At 46.4% G+C, this 26100-nt stretch overlaps 1 protein-coding gene across 10 annotated transcripts in view; it reads right to left on the minus strand.

Annotated features, from left to right (window-relative positions):
• Positions 1-26100, minus strand: part of tns3 (tensin 3) — a 532570-nt gene that overhangs the window by 108791 nt on the left and 397679 nt on the right. For all 10 annotated transcript variants that reach the window (XM_085988093.1, XM_085988094.1, XM_085988102.1 and 7 more), the window contains one exon: positions 21133-21237. In XM_085988093.1, coding sequence (XP_085844219.1) covers positions 21133-21237 — 105 coding nt within the window. The remainder of the gene's footprint in view (positions 1-21132; positions 21238-26100) is intronic.

Raw genomic sequence — 26100 nt, forward strand, 5'->3', positions numbered from 1 at the left:
ACTAATTAATATCCAAAAAAAGAGCCATCAAATTTTGGAAACACCTAAAAATGAGCAACCCCCAATGCTGTCATTACAGAGCCCTGAAATGCCAAGAGATGATCATAGAGAAGAGTCCCCTCAGTCAACTGGTCCTGGGATACAATGAAGTAACTACTAACACTACTAATAATAATCAGCCCCAGGACAGTGACATCCTAGCACACAGAATTCGACCCAACACAATTATTACTAAACAAAAAGAAAAATATTTGACCTATTGGACAGAAACGACAAAAACCCAAAACAAACTCGATTGCTATTTGGCCCTAAACAGACAATACACCATGGCTGAATACCTGACCATGGTAAAAGATAGCAAACTGAGAAAAACCTTGACAATGTACAGACTTAGTGAGCATAGCCTGGCCATCGAAAAAGGCAGACACAGGCAGACCTGGCTGCCCAGAGAGGACAGGATATGGTCTCACTGCAGTCAGGGAGTGGTGGAGACAGAGATGCACTTCCTCACAACTTGTGGAAACTATCAGGACATAAGGGGCACTTTCTACCCAAAATTCATAAAAATATGCCCTGAATTCAAAAATTTGAATGACCACCAAAAACTCCCATATCTATTAGGGGAACAGAGAAAATGCGTAACTTTAGCGGCAAATTATGTTACAGCTTGCCATAAGCAGAGGGACATTATATGTGTGCATATTTATGTATACATGGGTATATTTGTCTATACACTGTGGGGGAGAAATTGGGTGAGTAGTGCCACCTGTTAGCGCCTAAAGAGGCAGCCAGTGGCTGTAGCGCCAGTGGCTGCGCCTCACGCGATATTGAGCAGGGGCGCTAATGGTGGCGTTAGCCTGTTGCGCTGCGCCGCCACCGATGACGTCATCGGTGTGCGCAGCGCCCCAATCGCGATATTTGGTAGCGAACGCCGCTGTTGCGCCGCTCGCTACCCGCGCCCGGTTCACGGGGCCTTACTGTGCCGGCAGAGGCGCAAGTTAAGGTGGAGGTGCGGGGCGGCCGGTTTTTTCGGCGGCCGCCTGCCAGCACCTCCGTCCCCGGCCTCCAGATCCCCCCCCCCACCGCCCCCCGCAGCATTGCCGGCTGTTTCCCGAGAGCCCGGCACTTCTCCACGGTGCCGGGCACTTTTGCCGGCACTCGCGTTCGGGGTGCGCGCTGCTGCAGGCCCGCCCCCCTTAACAATGGGAGGAAGGCCTGCAGTACCGCAGTGTGCCTTGCCGCAGCGTGTGGCACTGCGGCACGTTGCGCTGTGAAATTCACTTTCAGCGCCCTAAGAGGGACACGGAGCGCCTCGAGCCGCGCCCCTTCTCCCTCTAGGGGCACTGAGGCTGAATATCTGACGATCGTTACTGCTCCGAACGCTGTGCAAAAATCTGCGCCCAGGCAAACTTGGCGCCACACCCCAATTTCTAGATCTGCGTTTATGTGTTCAATCATACATGTTTTTCTGTGCTTTGGCAACATAAGATGTATCTTGTCATCATGCCAATAAAGCAATTTGAATTGAATTGAAAATTGAATTGAATTGAGAGAGAGACTGGTGGAGAGAGAGAGAGAGAGAGAGAGTAGACTGGGGGGGGGGGGGGAGAGAGAGAGAGAGACTGGTGGGAGAGAGAGAGCGCCTGGGGAGAGATAGAGAGCGAGAGAGATAGAGCGCGTGCCTGGGGGGAGGGAGAGAGAGAGAGACTGGGGGAGGGAGAGAGAGAGACTGGGGGAGGGAGAGAGAGAGACTGGGGGAGGGAGAGAGAGAGACTGGGGGAGGGAGAGAGAGAGACTGGGGGAGGGAGAGAGAGAGACTGGGGGAGGGAGAGAGAGAGACTGGGGGAGGGAGAGAGACTGGGGGAGGGAGAGAGAGAGACTGGGGGAGGGAGAGAGAGAGACGGGGAGGGAGAGAGAGAGACTGGGGGAGGGAGAGAGACTGGGGGAGAGAGAGAGACTGGGGGAGAGAGAGAGACTGGGGGAGGGAGAGAGAGACTGGGGAGAGAGAGAGACTGGGGGAGGGAGAGAGAGACTGGGGGAGAGAGAGAGACTGGGGGAGAGAGAGAGACTGGGGGAGAGAGAGAGACTGGGGGAGAGAGAGAGACTGGGGGAGAGAGAGAGACTGGGGGAGAGAGAGAGGCTGGGGGAGAGAGAGAGGCTGGGGGAGAGAGAGAGGCTGGGGGAGAGAGAGAGGCTGGGGGAGAGAGAGAGGCTGGGGGAGAGAGAGAGGCTGGGGGAGAGAGAGAGACTGGGGAGAGAGAGAGACTGGGGGAGAGAGAGAGACTGGGGGAGAGAGAGAGACTGGGGGAGAGAGAGAGACTGGGGGAGAGAGAGAGACTGGGGGAGAGAGAGAGACTGGGGGAGAGAGAGACTGGGGGAGAGAGAGACTGGGGGAGAGAGAGACTGGGGGAGAGAGAGAGACTGGGGGAGAGAGAGAGACTGGGGGAGAGAGAGAGACTGGGGAGAGAGAGAGACTGGGGGAGAGAGAGAGACTGGGGGAGAGAGAGAGACTGGGGGAGAGAGAGAGACTGGGGGAGAGAGAGAGACTGGGGGAGAGAGAGAGACTGGGGGAGAGAGGGAGACTGGGGGAGAGAGAGAGACTGGGGGAGAGAGAGACTGGGGGAGAGAGAGACTGGGGGAGAGAGAGAGACTGGGGGAGAGAGAGAGACTGGGGGAGAGAGAGAGACTGGGGGAGAGAGAGAGACTGGGGAGAGAGAAAGAGATATACAAATAATAAATGTGCAGTTAAAATTGGAGACAAACAAACAAAATATTTCTCACAGGGGCGTGGCGCTCGCCTATCTCACCGACACTCTTTAATATTTACATAAATGAATTGGCAAAACTACTTGAACAATCTACAGCACCTGGCCTCGCCCTATATGACTCCAAGGTTAAATTCCTCCTCTATGCAGATGACCTGGTTCTGCTCTCACCAACTGAGGAGGGTCTACAGCAGAACCTGGATCTGCTAGAGTCGTTCTGTGAGACCTGGGCCCTGACAATAAACCCCCAAAAAACCAAAGTTATGGTGTTCCAGCAAAGATCCAGACATCAGGGACCCAGAATAAACTTCACACTAGGAGCAACTAAAATTGAACAAACTACAAATTACACATACTTAGGCTTAAAAATCAGTTCTACGGGAAATTTTCATTTGGCTTTGAATGAACTGAAAGAGAAAGCAAGAAGGGCTTTCTATGCCATTAAAAAGTCAATCCAAATAGAAATTCCAATTGGCATTTGGCTCAAAATTTTTTAAGCAGTAATTGAACCAATTGTACTTTATGGCAGCGAGATGTGGGGTCTGCTAACACAACAAGAATTTGCAAAATGGGACAAATATCCAATTGAGACCCTGCATGCAGAATTCTGTAAAAGTATCCTCCGGACTCAGAGGAAAACCGCAAACAATGCATGCAGGGCAGAATTAGGCCAATATCCACTACTAATTAATATCCAAAAAAGAGCAATCAAATTTTGGAAACATCTAAAAATGAGCAACCCCCACTGCTATCATTACAAAGCCCTGAAATGCCAAGAGGTGAACATAGAGAAGAATCCCCTCAGTCAACTGGTCCTGGGATTCAATGAAGTAACCACTAACACTAGAAATAATAATCAGCCCCAGGACAGTGACATCCTAGCACAGAGAATTCGACCCAACCCAATTATCACTAAACAAAAAGAAAAATATTTGACCTACTGGACAGAAACGACAAAAACCCAAAACAAACTCGATTGCTATTTGGCCCTAAACAGACTGTACACCATGGCTGATTAGCTGACCATGGTGAAAGATAGCAAACTGAGAAGAACCTTGACAATGCACAGACTTAGTGAGCATAACCTGGCCATCGAAAAAGGCAGACACAGGCAGACCTGGCTGCCCACAGAGGACAGGCTATGCTCTCACTGCAGTCAGGGAGTGGTGGAGACAGAGATGCACTTCCTCACAACTTGTGGAAACTATCAGGGCATAAGGGGGAAATATGCCCTGAATTCAAAAATTTGAATGACCACCAAAAACTCCCATATCTATTAGGGGAACAGAGAAAATGTGTAACTTTAGCGGCAAACTATGTTACAGCTTGCCATAAGCAGAGGGACAACCAGTGACCACTGAATCTAAGAAAAGATTATATGTATATTATATGTGTGTGTATTTATGTATACATGGGCATATTTGTCTATACACTGTATGTCCAGATCTGCGTTTATGTGTTCAATTATATATGTTCTTTTTCTGTGCTTTGGCAACATAAGATGTATCTTGTCATGCCAATAAAGCAATTTGAATTGAATTGAAAATTGAGAGAGACTGGGGAGAGAAAGAGAGACTGGGGGGGAGAGAGAGAGACGGGGGCAGAGAGAGAGAGACGGGGGGAGAGAGACCGGGGGGGAGAGAGACCAGGAGAGAGAGAGAGACCGGGGGAGAGAGAGAGAGACCGGGGGAGAGAGAGAGAGACCGGGGGAGAGAGAGAGAGAGAGACCGGGGAGAGAGAGAGAGACCGGGGAGAGAGAGAGAGAGACTGGGGAGAGAGAGAGAGAGAGAGCGACTGGGGAGAGAGAGACAGAGAGAGCGACTGGGGAGAGAGAGAGAGAGAGAGAGACTGTGGAGAGAGAGAGAGAGACTGGGGAGAGAGAGAGAGAGATTGCGGGGAGAGAGAGAGACTGGGGGGGAGAGAGAGACTGGGGGGGAGAGAGAGAGACTGGGGGGGAGAGAGAGAGACTGGGGGGAGAGAGAGAGACTGGGGGGGAGAGAGAGAGACTGGGGGGGAGAGAGAGAGACTGGGGGGGAGAGAGAGAGACTGGGGGGGAGAGAGAGAGACTGGGGGGGAGAGAGAGAGACTGGGGGGGAGAGAGAGAGACTGGGGGGGAGAGAGAGAGACTGGGGGGGAGAGAGAGAGACTGGGGGGGAGAGAGAGAGACTGGGGGGGAGAGAGAGAGACTGGGGGGGAGAGAGAGAGACTGGGGGGGAGAGAGAGAGACTGGGGGGGAGAGAGAGAGACTGGGGGGGAGAGAGAGAGACTGGGGGGGTGAGAGAGAGACTGGGGGGGAGAGAGAGACTGGGGGGGAGAGAGAGACGGGGGGAGAGAGAGACTGGGGGGGAGAGAGAGACTGGGGGGGAGAGAGAGACTGGGGGGGAGAGAGACTGGGGGGGAGAGAGACTGGGGGGGAGAGAGAGACTGGGGGGGGGAGAGAGAGACTGGGGGGGGAGAGAGAGACTGGGGGGGGAGAGAGAGACTGGGGGGAGAGAGAGAGACTGGGGGGAGAGAGAGAGACTGGGGGGGAGAGAGAGAGACTGGGGGGGAGAGAGAGACTGGGGGGGAGAGAGAGACTGGGGGGGAGAGAGAGACTGGGGGGGAGAGAGAGACTGGGGGGGAGAGAGAGACTGGGGGGAGAGAGAAACTGGGGGGGAGAGAGAGACTGGGGGGGAGAGAGGGACTGGGGGGAGAGAGAGAGAGACTGGGGGGGAGAGAGAGAGAGACTGGGGGGGGAGAGAGAGAGAGACTGGGGGGGGAGAGAGAGAGCGACTGGGGGGGGAGAGAGAGAGCGACTGGGGGGGGGAGAGAGAGAGCGACTGGGGGGAGAGAGAGAGAGCGCGACTGGGGGGAGAGAGAGAGAGAGAGAGAGAGAGAGAGACTGAATGGGGGGGGGGAGAGAGAGAGAGAGAGAGACTGGGGGGGAAGAGAGAGACAGACAGACTGAATGGGGGGGAGAGAGAGTGAGAGATTGGGGAAAGAGAGAGAGAGAGAATAGTGGTAAAAACAAATCTAACATCCACCGTCAGGGACTGATTTAATGATCTCTCCTAAAACCTGCAGGCAGTGATTGCTGAGGATTAGGCTCAGCTGGGGCAGAGGGAGAGAGAGCAAGTGTCATTGACAGAGGGAGAGAGAGAGAGAGAGAGAGAGAGACAGGGACAGAGGGAGAAAGACAGGGACAGAGGGAGAGAGAGAGAGACAGGGATGGAGGGAGAGAGAGACAGGGACGGAGGGAGAGAGAGACAGGGACGGAGGGAGAGAGAGACAGGGACGGAGGGAGAGAGAGACAGGGACGGAGGGAGAGAGACGGACAGAGGGAGAGGGAGATGTTGAGAGAGACAGGGACAGAGGGAGAGAGAGCAAGAGGCAGGGACAGAGGGAAACATAGAAGATAGGAGCAGGAGTAGGCCATTCGGCCCTTCGAGCCTGCTCCGCCATTCAATGAGATCATGGCTGATCATCCAAATTCAGTACCCTGTCCCTGCCTTCTCCCCATATCCCTTGATCCCTTTAGCCTCAAGAAATATATCCAACTCTTTCTTGAATATATTTAATGAACTGGCCTCCACCGCCCTCTGCGGTAGAGAATTCCACAGGTTCACCACTCTCTGGGTGAAGAAATTCCTCCTCATTTCAGTCCTAAGTGGCTTACCCCTTATCCTTAGACTATGACCCCTGGTTCTGGACTCCCCGGCCATCAGAAACATCCTTCCTGCATCTAGTCTGTCCAGACCTGACAGAATTTTATAGGTTTCGATGAGATCCCCTCTCAATCTTCTAAACTCCAGTGAGTATAAGTCCAATCGACACAATCTCTCCTCATACGTCATTCCTGCCATCCCAGGTATCAGCCTGGTGAATCTTCGCTGCACTCCCTCCATGGCAAGAACGTTCTTCCTCAGGTAAGGTGACCAAAACTGCACACAATACTCACGGTGCGGTCTCACCAAGGCCCTGTACAACTGTAGCAAGACATCCTTGTTCCTGTACTCAAACCCTCTTGCTATGAAGGCCAACATACCATTTGCCTTCTTAATCGCCTGCTGCACCTGCATGCTTACCTTCAGCGACTGGTGCACAATAACACCCAGATCTCTTTGCACTTCCCCTTCTCCCAATCTATTGCCATTCAAATAATAATCTGCCTTCCTGTTTTTGCCACCAAAGTGGATAACCTCACATTTAGCCACATTATAGCGCATTTGCCATGTTTCTGCCCAATCACCCAACCTGTCCAAATCGTACTGGAGTTTCACGACATCCTCCTCACAGCTTACCCTACCACCCAACTTAGTGTCGTCTGCAAATTTGGAGATATTACATCCAATTCCCTCGTCCAGATCATTAATATATATTGTGAACAGCTGGGGACCTAGGACCGATCCTTGCGGTACCCCACTAGTCACTGCCTGCCACTCGGAAAACGACACGTTTATCCCAACTCTTTGCTTTCTGTCCGCCAACCAGTTCTCTATCCAAGTCAATACCTTGCCCCCAATCCCATGTGCCTTAATTTTGCACGCTAATCTCTTATGTGGGACCTTATCGAAAGCCTTCTGAAAGTCCTCAAAAAATTCCAGTAGATTCGTCCAAGCATGATTTACCTTTTGTAAATCCATGTTGACTTTGTCCGATCCTGTCACTGCTTTCCAAGTGCTCTGCTATTACATCTTTTATAATAGACTCTAGCATTTTCCCCACTACGATGTCAGGCTTACCGGTCTATAATTCCCCGCTTTTTCTCTACCACCTTTTTGAATAGTTGGGTAACATTAGCTACCCTCCAATCCATGGGTACCTTTCCAGAATCTATCGAGTTCTGGAAGATGACCAGCAATGCATCTACTATCTCTAGGGCCACTTCCTTAAGTACCCTGGGATGTAGACCATCAGGCCCTGGGGATTTATCGGCCTTCAGTCCCATCAATTTTCCTAACATAATTTCCCTACAAATACTGATTTCTTTCAGTTCCTCCCTTTCATCAGACCCTATGTTCCCCGGCATCTCTGGGAGGTTATTTGTGTCCTCCTTTCTGAAGACAGAACCAAAGTGTGATAAAAATAATAACTTCCGGGAAGTTATGTCATCACTTCCTGTGAACTGTGAACTGTGTACATACCTCACTTCCTGTCATGTGTCACTTCCTGTTGGACTGGTATAAATACTGGTCTGTTCAGTATTGTAAGAGGCTTCTACCAGAGGCATGGTAAAGACCTCTCTTGTATATAGTGTGTTTATAAGTTACTTAAAGCTTACTTTAAAGTTACTTGATGGTAAGCCTCCTTTTTCTTACATCAATTTAAGTAACTTAGTATTTACACTCACGAATACTAGACCTTCGGACAAACTCGGAATTAAGGATCCAGGGAACCACCCATCATGGAGAAAATCCTTAGACCTATTCGTCTGGACTTGGACCCGAATGCACCAGCAGCTGGCAGGGTATGGAAGCATTGGTACCGTACTTTTGAGAATTTTCTGGATGAATGTGAAGCGGATGCTCCTGCTAGATTGAAGATACTTATCAATTATGTGACCCCAAAAGTGTTCGAATATGTTGATGAATGGGATAATTACGATGAGGTGATTCAGGCACTTAAGAAACTGTATGCCAAGACCCCAAATGAGGTCTATGCTAGACATCTACTGGCCACAGCCCGACAAGGGCCAGGGGAATCAATTGACGAATTCCTGCAAGAACTTCGCAGGCTCAGCGTAGATTGTAACTTTCAGGCAGCCTCAGCTGAGCTGTACCGCCAAGAAATGATTCGTGATGCTTTCATCTGCGGGATTGCCTCTCCATTTATACGCCAGCGTCTACTGGAAAGTAAAACACTTGAGCTACAAAAAGCTTTTGACCTAGCTTGTTCACTGGATTTGGCAAAGAGAAATGCAGACCTCTATCAGCTGCCCAGATCTCGATCTGCTGCTGTCGCTGCAACCAGACAATTCAAGCGGTCTCAGGTGAACCCTATCATGGGGGAATCTAATTCTGATAATTCTGATGAAGAAGAGGAGGACGACCCCACTTTAGCAGCCTCTTGGCAATCTAGGAAGGAATGCTTCTTTTGTGGAGATGCTTTTCACCCTAGGAAAACCTGCCCTGCTCGCAATGCAATCTGCAGTTATTGCGGGAAAAAAGGACACTTTGCTAAAGTTTGCCTATCAAGGGCCTCTACGAGGGCCAATCCAGCTAAGGCCTACCGAACTGCCCCAATTAGGGCCTATCAAGATGCTCCAGCTAGGACCTATCAAGCTTCCTCTCGAGCTCTCTCCCGAAGAAGCACACCGAGAGTTTTAGCCACTCTCTGTGCAACGACACCAATTACAGCTGCTTGCCCACGGAACCTGTCTCATGCTGCCACAAAAATTTCAATTAAAGGGCATACCTTAGATGCCTTAATTGACTCAGGAAGTACTGATAGTTTCATTAAGGAACAGATTGTTGCGAAATTGAAACTACATGTCTTCCCATCGGACCAGGCAATTGCGATGGCCCAGTCATCACTTAATACCAGAATCTCCGGCTTTTGTGTTGTTGATATGACACTTCATGGTCGTATGTATCCCTCCACCCGACTTTCGGTGCTCAAGGACTTATGTAGTGATCTCCTCTTAGGGCTGGACTTCCAAAAACAGCATAAGAAACTCACCATTGAGTTTGGTGGCTCCAAACCCGGACTTACTATTTCTAATATACCGTCTAAATTACCATTTTGTGCATTATCAGCAGCTTCACTTGATGAACCCTCATTATTTGCCAGTATTCCGCCTCAATGCCAACCGATAATAACGAAATCGCGGCGCTTTAATCAGGAAGACCAATCTTTTATTGCGGCTGAAATCTCTCGACTTCTAGCAGAGGATATCATTGAACCATGTTCGTCGCCCTGGCGGGCTCAAGTCGTCATTGTCAAGAACCCTCTAAAACCTCACAAACCGCGACTATGCATCGATTATTCGCAAACCATCAATCAATATACCGACTTGGACGCCTACCCATTGCCACGCATTGATGATATGGTTAATAAACTGGCCGAATACAAAGTGTTCTCAACTTACGATTTAAAAAGTGCCTATCATCAGTTACCCTTGAAGGTCTCAGATAAGCAGTACACGGCCTTTGAGGCTAATGGACGGCTGTACCAATTTCGTCGCCTCCCATTCGGGGTTACTAATGGAGTGGCTGTCTTTCAACGGGCAATGGATGGCCTGGTTAAGCAGGAAAACCTAAGGGACACTTTTCCCTATCTTGATAACATTACCATTGCAGGTCACGATCAACAGGAACACGACTCCAACCTCCAAAAATTTCGGGATGCCCTCCATCGCCGTAATTTGACCCTGAATGAATCCAAATCTGTTGAGTCGCAACCGACCATCAACATCCTTGGCTACTGCGTAGGCAATGGTATCATTAAGCCAGACCCAGAAAGACTTCGCCCGCTCCAAGAGCTCCCGTCACCTAAGAATCCGGCTTCTTTACGTCGGGCTCTCGGTCTGTTTGCATACTACGCTAAATGGATTCCTCATTTTTCGGACAAAATCCAACCCTTGCTGCATGCTAGATCATTTCCACTGGGAACAGCGGCTGTTGCAGCCTTTAACCTTCTCAAAAAACAGTTGGAGAAAGCGGCTCTTCACTCCATCGATGAGAATCTCCCTTTCGTGGTTGAATGTGATGCCTCGGAGGTGGCGATCTCGGCTACTCTGAATCAGGAAGGTCGTCCTGTAGCATTTATGTCCAGGACCTTACAAGGTGCCGAACTACATTATCCTCCGGTTGAGAAAGAAGCCACAGCCATCATAGAGGCAGTACGGAAGTGAAACCATTTTCTAGCTCGCCAGCACTTTACATTGATCACGGACCAACGATCAGTCGCCTTCATGCTCGATAATCGAACGAACCAAAATTAAGAATAATAAAATACAACTTTGGAGGATGGAACTGGCCTCTTTTGGTTATACCATTCTCTATCGGCCTGGCAAGGAGAATGTGGCCCCGGACACCCTCACACGGGCATTCTGCTCCACTATGTCATCCTCCACCCTCATGGATGTCCACAATGGTTTGTGCCATCCTGGCGTTACGCGCATGCTACATTTCGTACGATCACGGAATCTCCCTTTTTCCACTGGAGATGTAAAGAAAATATGCTCAGAATGCCGGCTTTGTGCGGAATTAAAACCTCAGTTCTTCCGCCCCTCAGATGGTATACTCATACATGCAACCCAACCGATGCAACGACTTAGCATCGATTTTAAGGGCCCAGTGCCCTCTTCAACTCGGAACACATATTTGCTCGCCATGATCGACGAATATTCACGTTTTCCGTTTGCCTTCCCCTGCTCCAATATGCTGGCGTCCACAGTAATCTGCTGCCTTGAGCAGGTATTTTCTCTCTGTGGCATGCCGGCTTATATTCACTCAGATCGGGGTCCATCCTTTATGTCGAGGGAACTCAAGGACTACCTCTCAGAACGGGGAATTGCTACAAGCAAAACAACACCATACCATCGGAAATGGGCAGGTAGAGAGGTATAACGGTATCATCTGGAATTCCGTACGTCTCACTTTAAGATCTCGGGGCCTACCAGACCAGCAATGGGAAACAGTGCTTCCGGATGCATTGCACTCTATACGGTCCCTGCTTTCTACAGCCACAAATACTACACCTCATGAGCGGTTCTTTGGATTCCAGCGTCGCTCATCTCATGGGACATCACTCCCGTCATGGCTAACTACTCCTGGACCTGTATTACTCCGAAGATACGTTCGGACGTCTAAAAATGACCCTCTTGTAGACGAGGTCGAACTAACCGATGCCAACCCCACCTATGCAAACATACGATATTCCGACGGCCGAGAATCTACCGTATCATTACGGGATCTGGCTCCCTGCCCACCAGGACCTAGTGGGACATCGGGTGATGGCATTTCACCAGGAAACTCTTGGGACCTATCGGGTACCCCTCTCCAGGATCCTGATCGGACACCAACTAGCTTGGTGCCGGTAGAACCCCGTGCTCAAGGTTGCGACCCTCCCAGTACCACGCATGAAAGTACTGGTCTGCCACAGACCAGCTCTGCACCTCCCTCTGAACAGAGGCAGTCTGACTTTGAACCTATTGGGGCTCGTACTCGAAGCCATGATCTCCCCAACCCTTCACAGGGCAATCCAGGCCACACGGACTCTGGCCAATGGCATGTAAGTGGACCAGCGACCCTCTACGACGGGAATCCAAACGGGTGCGACTCTTCCTTGTTCGGCGGCTGTGGACCAAAAGGTAGACCACAGCCTCCTAAACCTGCAGGAGGGAAGAATGTGATAAAAATAATAACTTCCGGGAAGTTATGTCATCACTTCCTGTGAACTGTGAACTATGAACTGTGTACATACCTCACTTCCTGTCATGTGTCACTTCCTGTTGGACTGGTACAAATACTGGTCTGTTCAGTATTGTAAGAGGCTTCTACCAGAGGCATGGTAAAGACCTCTCTTGTATATAGTGTGTTTATAAGTTACTTAAAGCTTACTTTAAAGTTACTTGATGGTAAGCCTCCTTTTTCTTACATCACAAAGTATGTATTTAGTTGGCCTGCCATTTCCTTGTTTCCCATTATAAATTCCCCTGATTCTGACTGTAAGGGACCTACGCTTGACTTTACCAATCTTTTTCTCTTCACATATCTATAAAAGCTTTGAGTCAGTTTTTATGTTCTGTGATAGCTTACTCTCATATTCTATTTTCCCTTTCTTAATTAATCCCTTTGTCCTCCTTTGTTGACTCCTAAACTGCTCCCAATCCTCAGGATTATTGCTTTTTCTAGCCAATTTATATGTCCGCTCCTTGGATCTTATGCTATCCCTAATTTCCCTTGTTAGCCACGGTTGAGTCACCTTTTTTTGTTTTATTTTTATGCCAAACTGGGATGAACAAATTCTGTAGCTCATCCATTCGGTCTCTGAATGTTTGCCATTGCCTATCCACCGTCAACCCTTTGAGTGCCATTCCCCAATCAATCCTACCCAACTCGCTCCTCAGACCATCATAGTTTCTTTTATTTAAATTGAGGACCCTTGTCTCTGAGTCAACTACTTCACTCTCCATCTTAATGAAGAATTCGATCATATTATGATCGCTCCGACACAAGGGGCCTTGTACAACAAGATTGCTAATTAATCCTTTCTCGTTACATAATACCCAGTCTAAGATGGCCTGATCTCTGGTTGGTTCCTCGACATATTGGTCCAGGAAACCATCCCGTAAACACTCCAGGAATTCCTCCTCCACAGTATTGTTACTAATTGGGCTGGCCCAATCTATATGTAGATTGAAATCACCCATGATGACTGCTGTGCCCTTATTGCATGTTTCTTTAATTTCCCTTTTGATGCCATCCCCAACCTCCACCTTATTGTTTGGAGGTCTATATACCACTCCCACTAATGTTTTTTTCCCCTTAGTATTTCTCAATTCTACCCATACAGATTCCACATCATCAGAGCTAATATCCTTCATTACAATTGTATTAATCCCTTCTTTAACCAGTAATGCTACCCCACCTCCCTTTCCTGAATATCGAATACCCCTGGATGTTGAGTTCCCTGTCTTGGCCATCCTTGAGCCACGTTTCCGTAATCCCAACCAAATCATATTCGTTTACCTCTATTTGCGCAGCCAATTCATCCACCTTATTACGAATGCTCCTCGCATTAAGACACAAAGCCTTCAGGCTTGTTTTTTTAACGCTCTTAGACCTATTAGAAATTATTATTTACTGTGGCCACGTTTGATTTAAACCGTTGATTTCTCTGACTGCCACTTTTGTTTTTCTCCTTCCTATCTTTTGCTTTTATCCCCGTTTTCCTTTCCTCTGTCTCCCTGCTCAGGTTCCCAAACCCCTGCCATTTTAGTTTTAAACCCCCCCGAACAGTGCTAGCAAACCTCCCCGCAAGGATATTTGTCCCGCTCTGGTTCAGGTGCACCCTGTCCAACTTGTACAAGTCCCACCTTCCCCAGAAGCAGGCCCAGTGATCCAGGAAACTAAAGCCCTCCCTCCTGCACCAACTCTTTAGCCACGCATTCATCTGCTCTATCCTCCTATTCCTATACTCACTAGCACGTGGCACCGGGAGTAATCCAGAGATTACAACCTTTGAGGTCCTACTCTTTAATCTGCTACCTAGCTCCCTAAATTCTTGCTGCAGGACCTCATCCCTCTTCCTACCTATGTCGTTGGTCCCAATGTGAACCACGACCTCTGCCTGTTCACCCTCCCCCTTCAGAATGCCCTGCAGCCGTTGTGACATCCTTGACCCTGGCACCAGGGAGGCAACAAACCATCCTGGAGTCACATCTACGGCCACAGAAATGCCTATCTGTTCCCCTTACGATAGAATCCCCTACCACTAGATGGTGAGAGAGACAGGGACAGAGGGAGAGAGAGAGACAGAAGGAGAGAGGGATACAGGGACAGAGGGAGAAAGACTGAGACAGGGACAGAGTGAGAGAGAGAGACAGGGACAGAGGGAGAGAGAGAGAGACAGGGACAGAAGGAGAGAGACGGACAGAGGGAGAGAGAGAGAAACAGAGGGGGAGAGAGAGAGGGGTGAGTGTCCACTCCAGGCACGTGTAGTCCGTTCCTGGGGACTGAGCAGCGGCCGCACTTTGGAACAACACAGATGGAGGCGCAGCACATGTACAATGGCCGCTGGAAGGAGGCTAAAACAAACAATTTTTAGGCCCATGGTGAAATTCTTTTTAAATATTCGGAACATTTTTAAAGCTGGTAAAAATACAGGAAAGTGATGTTGAATGTTCCTGATAGAAAGTCTATCAGGGTTATGAGAGAGGGGAATAAGTTTGTGCCCCTGTTTGTACCTCAAGAGTCTGTGAGAGACGGAGGGAATGGCAGCAGAAAAAGAGGAAACAACTTCTCGAAAACTGATCCCAACTCATCGCCAGGGCTGGGTATAGATAACCTTCTTAGCCTACTTAGGGAGTTTAACCACTTTATTCACTCTTCATTTAGAGTTTTTTTTGTTGTATGTTTAATGACAGCTTTGAAGAGGGAAAGAAAAACTTGGAGCAACTTCTGTCAAAGCTGCAATGAGACTTGAAAGAATTTAAAGATTTTTAATGAACTTTTCACCAAAAAATGAGTGTTAACAGTTTTTTTCCCTCCCTAAGTTTCAAATTTCATTTTTGGAAGAAATGAGCAAAATCAATTTTCCCCTCATCTAAACAAGTTTCAACCAGATCTTGATGTCCAAATGCTTTTAAAGAGGTTCTGAATTGCTTAACATGTTTTAAAATTGAAATTTCTCAATATTTGATTTTAAACGATTGACTGAAATGAGTAGCTTTACACAAACATGCAACCATGCTGTTGAAGAGAGGGAGGGCAGGGAGGATTTGTAGGAGTTACATATTACTTTTTATTGACTTTTTTTGTTTAGGAAGAAAACCAAAAAAGGGGAAAAACACAATCCATTTTATTTTGTCTGTCGTTCTATAGTCCGAACAAGTCTCAGGAATAATGTAAATATAGATTTCCTCTTAAATGTTTAGTGGAGTGTTAATAGAAACAAGAGTTATGTAATGATGTATAAAAATTGCAAAAGCTACCATTCTTTGATCATTGAGAAAGACACAGAAAATACTTCGGTTAAACTGATTATGTATAATTTCGATTTGGTATAAATGTTTGAAATAGGAGATTAAAAATTGAGAGTACAATGAAGTTTGTTCCCCACTATTTAATTGCGAAATACCTAAAATAATTCAACGCTTTTCATGATAAGAGCAGGGATTGATATTAAACATTAGAAGTGAAATTGGTAAATTAACATCTTTGTCAACATATTAGTAAACATTTCCAAGTCAGTCTGATTGGTTCTCCTGTCCAGGAAGAAAGACGAATGCTTATTTCTGTTAAATCATAGCTTTTCCTGCTTTTTGTTTTTAATGCGGCGACATAAATTGCGTATATGTTTTTCTGCACTTGTGTGTTACATGGGGTGTGCTGGTTCAAGAAGACCACGTTTATTAATAAAAGTGATTGCAGTTGAAAATCCGGATAGCCGTTTTTTTTCAATTCTTTTGAATACTGTGAACTAAAGAACTACCGCACTTTATATTTGTTGGTTGTCTGGTTGCATTGTGATTAATGTTCCAATTACGTATCTGGGCGTACAGCACATCAGCACCATAGGAAAGCCGTTGCTCCTGCTGCTTGTGCAGCTATTGCTATAGTGACATGAGGGGTGGACTAATACGTTGAAAACTTTTAAATTAATACAAATTGCACAAATAGATAGGCCTCTTTCAGCTCACCTTGGGCTTTTGGACTGTTTGTCGATGCATAGCCGTGTAACTGAGTGACATTTCTGAAGTGTTAATGCATTATTATGCAGTTCTATTATATCCCAGTCATTTCTGATGAGTTTTTTTTTTAAATAGAGTTTGTACTTGACAAACTAAAAGCTTTTAATTAATTGTATCGTAAACAAACTTGCAGAATGGCCATGTAAATGACAAATGAATTTCAATATAGATAAGTGTGAGGTGGTTCATTTTGGTAGGAGAAATAAGGAGGCGACCTACTCCTTGGGAAATAAGAGTCTAAATGGGGTAGAGGAGCAAAGAGATCTAGGGGTATAGATTCACAAATCATTAAAAGTAGCAACACAGGTTAAAAAAAACATAAATGTTCAAATAAAGCACTGGGGTTCATTTCTAAAGGAGTATAATTAAAAAGCAGAGAAGTTATATCGAACCTTGTCTGACTGTCTCATGATTTGAAATGGTGGGGTGGCAATATGGCATTACTGTATATATGCTTTTCAGCGGTTGTAGTTGTTGTAAAAGTTGTTGTTCTTGTTGTAAAATTTGCACAAGAATGAAAAGGTCGCACTCAAAGGAGGTCGTGGCCCGCTCAGTACAAAAAAAATTAAGAGGGAACATTGATTCAGACTATTTACCATTGTGTCAAATAGAAAACATCTTTACAGCCAAACATCCAATTCAACACACATCCATGAACAGGCTGTACAATTAATTTCTTCTTTTACCAATTCCAAAGTAGATTGAAATCAATTTGTCACTCTATTGGTTTAATCTTACACACAGAAATCTCATCTGAGATAAACAATCTGAATTACCAATTCTACCACACAACCAGAGTGACTTACTTTCCATGCAATGAAGTGATTAAATTCCCCGTTCTTATTTGTTTATACCAATGATATATGTATCTTCTACATGAAGTGTGTAGTTTATCTAGTGATAGTCCTTGTACACGAATCACTGAAAGTTATTATGCAGGTAAGCAATTAAGAAAGCAAATGGTATGTAGGCCTTTATTACAAGAGGATTTGAGTATAAGAGTACAGGGGGTAAAAATTGGGTGGCACCCATTTTGGGGCGCTAACGTCGCCGGGACGCAGCGCCCCCCCCACCGTAAATTCAGTAGTAGCGCCCCAAGCAGGAGGTGGGGCACTATTGGAAAGCACTCTACTTCCTGCTTGGGGCACTACTCCTGAATTTCGCAGCACTACGTGCAACAGCGCCACATCATTACAAGCCTCTTCCCCTGATTAAAAGGGAGGGGCCTAGCGCTGTGCACACCAGGGCCCTGCTGGACCACCGGGGAGCGGGGTGCCGGGAAAGCAGCCCGGCACTCAAGAGGAGTGCCGGGCTGAGCGATCGTGGCCGGCACCCGCATACAAAAGCGAAAGGGGGCAGGTGCTGGCAGTCAGCCAAAATAAAAATGGCTGCCCGACACCTGCCCTTTAACTTGCACCGTTGCCAAACTGCCCCCTGATCCTGTTACACATAACGTGCGGTGATAGGTCAGGAGGTGCAAGGGAAGTTTGCTGGAGCGCAAGCGGGGCGCTTTGCACGGCGATGGGGTCATTGCCAGCAGCGCTACTGGCTACCCCCACTGCTAACATCCCGCTGAATTTCACAGAGGTGTTAGCGGCGTTGCGCCCCGTTAGCACCCCCCGGGGGTACAAACGAACCCAATTTTCCTCCCACGATGTCTTACTGCAATTATATAGGGCCCTGGTGAGACCACACCTGGAGTATTGTGTACAGTTTTGGCCTCCTTACCCAAGGAAGGATATACTTGCCATAGAGGAAGTGCAATGAAGGTTCACCAGACTAGTTCCTGTGATGGAGGGATTGTCCTATGGGGAGAGATTGAGCAGGCTAGGCCTATATTCTCTGGAGTTTAGAAGAATGAGAGGTGATCTCATTGAAACATACAAAAGGGCTTGACAGGGTAGATGCAGGGAGGATGTTTCCCCTGGCTGGGGTGTCTAGAACCAGGGGTCACAGTCTCAGAATAAGGGGTCGGCCATTTAGGACTGAGATGAGGAGAAATTTCTTCACTCAGAGGGTGGTGAATCTTTGGAATTCTCTACCCCAGAGGGCTGTGGATGCTCAGTCATTGAGTATATTCAAGACAGAGATCGATAGATTTTTGGATATTAAGGGAATCAAATGATATGGGGATAGTGCAGGAAAGTGGAGTTGAGGTAGATGATCAGCCATGATCTTAATGAATGGTGGAGCAGGCGCGAGGGGCCGAATGGCCTACTCCTGTTCCTATTTCTTATGTTATTATGTAGAGGATGAACTAAGTTCTAGATAAGTAAGTGCTTTTTTTTAGATCACTTCTGCATCCATTTAACTGCCGGGAATTTTCAGCCATTTCTTATTCTTCTGGCCACTTACTAATGCATCTGAATTACATTAGGAACTTCTGAAAAAGTATGCGTAAATTATGCCACTATGGCTGTTTTCATATTAATTTTCCGCTTCTAGCTCTGTAGTGCAGATTTTATGTATTCAGTGGCCACATCTAATTGTATCTGCAGCATTATCTGAGACTAATGGTCAGGAAGACCTACTTTTTCCTGTGTCTTTCTGGATTCTATATACACGCTCATTTGGCAGCAGTTGTGCGCTTCGGTGATGAGGTTATGATGCAATGAAATTACAATTAAGCTTGTTACTGTTCTCCCTGTAGTGTGCAATAGCTAAAATATCACTACTAGTCAGTTGCCTGGAAGGCTGGCTGCACATTACAAGGATGCCATTTAGAAAATATTCCACTGCTCTTCCTGGCAGGCATTTTCCTGCTCTGAATCATTCCACACATATCCCATCAGTGATAAAAACATTTTCATGAATACAAATCCGTGTGCCTTCCAACTGCTTTTTTATCTTTGTGCCTGTTCTTGTTGTCTACAGTAGTGCTCCCTTTCAATCCTAACCTCCTACTCCTCCCCAGTTCTGAGGCAGCTGGATGTTGCTTTCCAGCCGGAGTTTTCGGGGACTGAGGTTGCACTTCATTGACTTTGGTTGTGGGCCTCTTTCTTCTTTAAGAAGAAAGTAGTGTGTGAAGGCTCTCTGGGTGCCATCTTATGGAATGCAGTCCAGGTGCCAGAAAGCATTCCTTAAGAGGTGGAACAAACAATCATATCCTATGAGTCTTTCACTGCTTCCCTACATGTCAGTCTGTAAATGAAAGAACACCTGCAGGTGAAGAAATGGTTTTGTTGTCTTTCATACATATTTCAGGGAAGTAGCACATGGAGTTCAAGACATGGAGGTTAAGGTGGGTGGAAATCTGACACTGCAATGGCTCAAGTTCTAATTTCCTCTTATTACCTTGCCTAACCTGGTGAGGTCATTGAACTTCTTGCATTAAGGAATTGTGCACTGGTTGCTAGAGGTGACACTCACTGCCAAGGCCACCTCCTTCTACTGGATCGAGATCATGCCCTTCAGGGGCCTCCTTCCCTTCGTGCAAAAAAGAATTGGATTCTCCTTTGTCAGATTCCAACCATTAACACCTCAACTGTAAAATCTGTAAATTATGAAATCTCAATGCCATGAAGAACCTTAGACACTGTAGTGGCCCAAAATGTTTTAAGCACAAAATGGCTAACATGTCCCATTTAAGCTGCTGTGGCCAGTTTAAAGCTAGAGCAGCAATGGATTCTCTCACCCTGCCCCCACATAGTGGAGCGTTCAATAGAGGGCACAAAAGCAGTGGGAGCCCACTGACACTTTTAAAATTACTCTGACCCAGGAAAACAGGATCGGGTCACATGGCACGTTTAGATTGGCAAGCAGAAGTGTGGTCCCAGTGTACGTCAGCAGTAAGATCGCTATGGAGAAAAAGCTAGCCCTCAATGTCCACCACCTTTTAGTTCAAGTGGAAGCAACCCCTGCCCTACATTTCATTCATTCTAATTTATTCTGCACACCTACTTTTGTTTCATTTTGGTTCATCTTTGTCCTGATCATTTGTTTTAAGGTGTTTCCTCTTGAAGGGACACACATGTTGGAGGTTAGCAGTATTGTTGCTGCTGCACAATGGCTGACACATTTGCCGACCTAAGTTACTGCACTCCACAAAGTGATTCATTATGTGAAGCTTCATGACATGATAAGATGATTTATAAATACAAGTATTCCTTAGAAACCAGATTAGAATTTCAGTACTTTCCTTAATTTAATTAACTTTTCCATACAAATTTATTTTCACAACTTTATCAGTATTTATTTAAAATTTTACACTGGTTATTCCTTAGGTTTGAATTTTCTTTAACAACGACAAGGCCTTAGAAGTGCCAAGAAAGGTGTAGCGTAGCCACTTCAGAGAATATCACAATAGGAACTCATTCCTTAAAGATTTCCATGCAGAGGAGGGATGCGTAGAAGGGAGTTTTACAATATACCACACAATATAAATTAATTATATTAGATTTCTCACACTTGCATGAGAAGGATACACAATACAGAGTAATAGAGAACTTGGTTTATACTATTCAGGAGGAAGCTGTGGATAATAGTTTTACCAAGCACATCTACAATTTTACCTGCACTATGATCAGATATGCCAGAGTCAGTGGTGCAGTAAGTCAGGCACTGGCCTTTCACCTGAGCAAAGACTGATGGGATGAAAGTCTCCTTTGTTGGACGTCTACCTGCAAGGGTTTTATATAAAGCGAGTTTGGGAATGTTCAATCCAGTTCCTAGTGAGCATTGGCCGACGGCACTAAATTAGCAATCTCACTCTTATTATGGTGTAAGAAATGGAAACACATCACACAGCTGCAGGAGGGAGTGCTGCTCTGAGGCATATTATTGGGGCAAAATGTAGGGAACTTTATTCTATAATAAACTACATTATAACTGACTTGGAAGTACACACTGGGACATGAGTACCCAAAATGGATACTATTCCAATGCATTAACATCCCTCCTTTTATGAGAACAAACTTAAAACAAAAAAACTCAATAATCCAAAGAAGATTGAATGCAATACGCCTGCCTTACCTTCCCCATCAGCGGTAAGGGTCTCATAAGAGTCCCAGCGGATCAATGGATCAGCAGTGTTATAATCCACAGTCACACCATGATCATTCTGGAGATGCTCAGAGCCTATCAAAAGGAGAGTATGTTAAGCACGACATTTACAATTACACAGGGCTTTACATTCTCGTAAACTGTTTAGTAGAGCAAATATATTGCTGACTACACCCGTCTTACTCCAACGAATGGATTTTGTGTTACTGCTTTCAACACGCAAGAAGGTGCAATGTACATCCATTGTGAGACACTATCAAAATATAGCTGCTTGAGAATAAAAAATACCATTTGAAAGGAAAGCTTAGAAAGGAAGTTTACAAGTTTGGATTAATGATGTATCTAATCCCGAATCCCACAAGAGTCAGCAAACGCCCACAGTTGTGGTTTGTTTCACTTACATCCAGCAAGAAGAGAACATTTCTAACTGAAATCTCTGTAATTATGTTTAATATACCTAAATCGAACTGTTTCTCATTTGAGAGATTTATTTTTGAATATAATAAATGGGTTACTTGTTGTTATGAGGAAACTCTTGGGGCATTGTTCGCTCCACATTCCATCAGATTGAAGTTCTTTTTAAACAAAATAACAGACAGCTAGAAAGTAAACTTTCCATGGAGATGCAAAAAGGAAAATTACAATTTATACCATGTACAATCTGTAAGGTTAAACTTTGCTTATTAAATTTTGAAATATTTTGGAGTGAGCTCTTAGTTTTGGTTTACTTAACTTTTTTACTCACCCTTTTTAATTTTCCTTTTTACATACATATTAAACTGAGAGGACACATTCGTATTATATTAGATTGATGTCCTGAAATCTTTGTTGACCTTCTTGCAGTCTTTTCCATTGCCTCGATAGGGTAAGCTTTGCACGTCCTGACATCATCAATGGCCGAGTTATAGTGAGCTTCCAGCCCAGACTGAAATTCCAGTGGGAGGGGTCACAAAATTAAGTACAGCCTCAGCTCTGAAAGGCTTTCCTGTTGCTATTTTAAAGGGATTTATTTTTACGATATTGCTGGTCAGAAAGTTTTACTGAGGAAAACTGAAGATGGCCGGGGAACATCATGGATCCTCCCATTCCACATGCTCTGTTGGAGATGTTTCTGCACGGAAGGAGGGTTGTCCTGTTTTAGTCTCCAGGGCATCCTCTTACAGGGGACGTGTGCTCTGCTTGGGAGGTGGCAGCCCAATGAATTACTGCTGTGGCCAACAACAAATAAGCAAGGGAACAGATGATGAAATAGCATTTGGCTGCAGAACAGGCAGAGATCTGTCAAGATCAACTTCCACCCAATATTCTGTGAATAACATTTAGTCACACAAGCTGGGGAACAGGGTATACACTTGAGTGTCACTCAATGTGCTTTTCAATCTTCAAATGTCTTGGCAGTGCTCTTCTCACAGGACAAAGTAAGCATAACACATGGAAGAAACTCAAACCCTTTAACATTATAAAGACACTATGCTGGACATCTTGGGCCAGAGAATATTGAGGGAGTGGGCCAAGAAGAAACCCAAGGGATCCACAAGTTGGAGCCCAAGTAACAACGTCGCAATTATTTTTTCTCCCCTTACACATTCAGTCACACATGGACAGTGCAACACATGACCACAGCACACATTGTACATCTGTGCAATGACTGTAAGAAGGGGCATCTTGCAGGCAGAATTCTAACATAGATTCTCTTCCGTTTCTATTGGCGACTCGCAAGAACCAGCCCAACATGCCCCAAATGGCTAGTTCAATAAGTAAGAAAGACAGACTTGCATTTGTACAGCACTTTTCATCGTATTCTGCCTTCTACAAATAGCCATGTACAGATAATTATTCCTACTAAACCTGAGCCTCCTCAATCACTGCTCTCTGCCAAACCCAGAGAGCTGATTTTCAACATGGCAAATTATTCCCCCAAGATAGCATCTACGTGCACCTCTTATGCGGTTTGTGCTCCCAAGCTGCCATCTCCTCTTTCTCCTCCACTGCAATGTAACTGCTATGCTCTCTTGCCAGAGAGCTCATGGCCACTGAAAGGAAACTACATGACAGATGTGAGGATTCTGTGCATGTTGGCCCCGTGGTTATGGTACTGGAACTGCAACTGAGAGGTCAAGAGTTAAATATCGACCATGGCAAGTTGCAAAACTGAATTCAATAAATCTGGTAATTTGTGAAGTAGCACCAGAAAAATAACTGAAAGCTTGCGAATTGTCATAAATAACCAACTGCTTCAATAATGCCTTTCAGGGAGCCTTTCAAACCCATTCAGTCTGCACTATATGAGACTCAAGTCCCACCTATAGAGCTGACCATTAATGACTGCTGTATTGGCCTAGCAAGCCACCCAGTGTAAACAATTACAATTTTCTTCTGATTGAAATCTGTAGTATCAGAATAACACTAAGGCAATCTCAGTCCAACCAACTCTGCAAAGTCCTCCTCACCAATGCCCAAGTGGGAGAGCTGTCCCACAGACTAGGTAAGCAACAGCCTGACACAGTGATACCCACAGAAACCTGTTAGCCAACATCCAGACTCTTCCATCACCATGTCTGTGTATGCCCTGTCCCACCTGCAGGGTAAACCCATGAAAGGTGGGGGCATAGCAGTGTACAGTTGGGTGGGCGTAACCCTGGAATCCCTCAAGACTCAAGCCTTCATGAAGTCTCAGATCAAACAACATCAAAGAAACTGAGCACCTCCTCGCCCCCCACCCCACCCACCCCACAATTCTATCCTCCTCCATGTTACTGTTGTGTATGTACCTTTAAGAGAAGAACTGATTCTATACTGCAGTACCGGCAGTGACCACCCCTGTATATAAAGCCATAGCAGGCTTCTGTACGTCAGTCTTGAATTACTCTCTGTTCAGTAAATACCTGTTTTATTGTTCTCCTGCAGTCCGAGTATTATTGATCCTCGGACACTACACTGGCGATGGGCAGGTTTGAACTCACCTGCAGTACTGCATCACCTCACGGGGATCTTTTCCCTGAAGAGAAGCTTCTTGGAGGTCGAAGTCAGAACGGCGGGCGTCGACCGCGGGCAACCGCCCAGGGATCCATCGGAGAGTTGCAGGGGAGGCTGTGGAGAGCTGGGCCTGGCTCCCCAGTCGAGGTGTTCCAGCAAGTCGTGCTGGTAGCAGGTAGTGCACTGACCCTTCCGGACTGCGGCGGGCTCGGGCTCGATCGAGCGGCTCTGCAAAGGGGCCGTGCAGCGTCATTGGGAGGAAAAGAGAGAGAGGGTGGAGCGCACAGGGCGCGGTCGGTGCTCAAGAACAGGGCAGCATGGAGAGGATAGAACGCGGGGAAGGAAAAGTGAGACGCGCCGAAGCCGCGGGTCACCGCCATTACCCTGTAGAACGCTAGGAGCAGCGTGGCAGCAAGGGGAAGAAGGAAAAGCGCGGAAGGCGCCATTTTATTCCATTGGGGAAGAAGGAAAAGCGCGGGAGGCGCCATTTTATTACATTGGGGAAGAAGAAAAAGCGCGGGAGGCGCCATTTTAAATCACCCAAGATGCCGAAGGGTGGCAGTATCACTGCTTTCGACAACGAGGTAGAAGACTGGACCACGTATGTGGAAAGAATTGAAGTGTACTGCAATGCCAATGAGGTGGCCAATGGAAAGAAGGCGTCGGTATTATTAAATTTGATGGGCGCGAGAACGTACGGCCTATTGCGGAATTTAATTACCCCAGCTAAACCAATGGAGAAAAGTTTTGAAGAGATTGTTAATATCTTACAGGAACACCTAAACCCTACACCGCTGCTGATAGCAGAAAGATTCAAGTTCCATAAAATAAACCAGCACAAAGATGAGAACAATGCTGACTATCTTACGGAACTACGCAAGTTATCGAAGCACTGCCAGTTCGGAGCAGGACTGGCAGACACCTTACGGGATAAGTTTGTCTGTGGGCTCCAGAGTGAAGGAACCCAGAAACGGCTACTTACGGAAAAGGACCTGACGCTAGAACAGGCTTTCAGCGTGGCAGTATCCTATGAAGCAGCAGCACGGGGAGCTGCGGAAATACAACAGAAACCACAAGAATACAGCGCTAACGAAATGGCGTATGGAGCAGAAAAGTGCTATTGCTGCGGCAGGACAACCCATGATCAGAAGGACTGCTGGTTTAAGGACAAAGTATGCAGGCAATGCGGGAAAATGGGACATATAGCAAGAGTCTGCAGGTCGGGAAAGAAAACCAACACTACAAGAACTACTAAGGAAAAGTACAAGAAAGTTAAAAAAATGGCAGACAGTAGTTCGGAAGATCAGGAGTGTTAATGACTCCGGGAGCAGGAGACTAAGTTGTCTAAAGTTACACAACGTGATCGCAAAGGAGGATCACTGAACCATTTGGGTCACCCTCATGATAGCAAGGTCCCAAGTAAAGATGGAATTGGATACAGGATCAGCCCTAACTGTCATGAATCGACGAGATTATGAGCGGCTATTCCCACACATACCCTTGAAGGACACGTCCATTGTATTGAAGACATACACGGGGCAAAAAGTCTACCCCAGAGGAAAAATAAGGGTGCCAGTTGAATACAACGGCAAGGAAACACAGAAACTGTATCTATATATACTACCAGATGGAGGACCACCATTATTGGGATGTGAATGGATCCGAAAAATACAATTGGATTGGCATTCCATTCAGGCGCTAACTGTGACTGATAAAAAGGATGATGACGTCACACCTGGGCGACTGTCAAAAATTCTAACTGATGCGAAAGAGGTGTTCCAACAAGGACTTGGGACTCTAAAAGGAGTAACGGCAACGATAAAAATCGAAGATAACGCAAACCCAAAATTTTTTACGGCCAGACCGGTACCTTACGCGATCCGCCCAGCCGTTGAAGCAGAGCTGGAGAGTCTGGAGCGTTCGGGTGTGCTGTCCAAGGTGGACTGGAGCGAGTGGGCCACA

The sequence above is a fragment of the Somniosus microcephalus genome, chromosome 5 (genome assembly GCF_052327205.1).
Source record: "Somniosus microcephalus isolate GS21.2 chromosome 5, FLI_Smic_1.0, whole genome shotgun sequence".
NCBI classification, from domain to species: domain Eukaryota; kingdom Metazoa; phylum Chordata; class Chondrichthyes; order Squaliformes; family Somniosidae; genus Somniosus; species Somniosus microcephalus.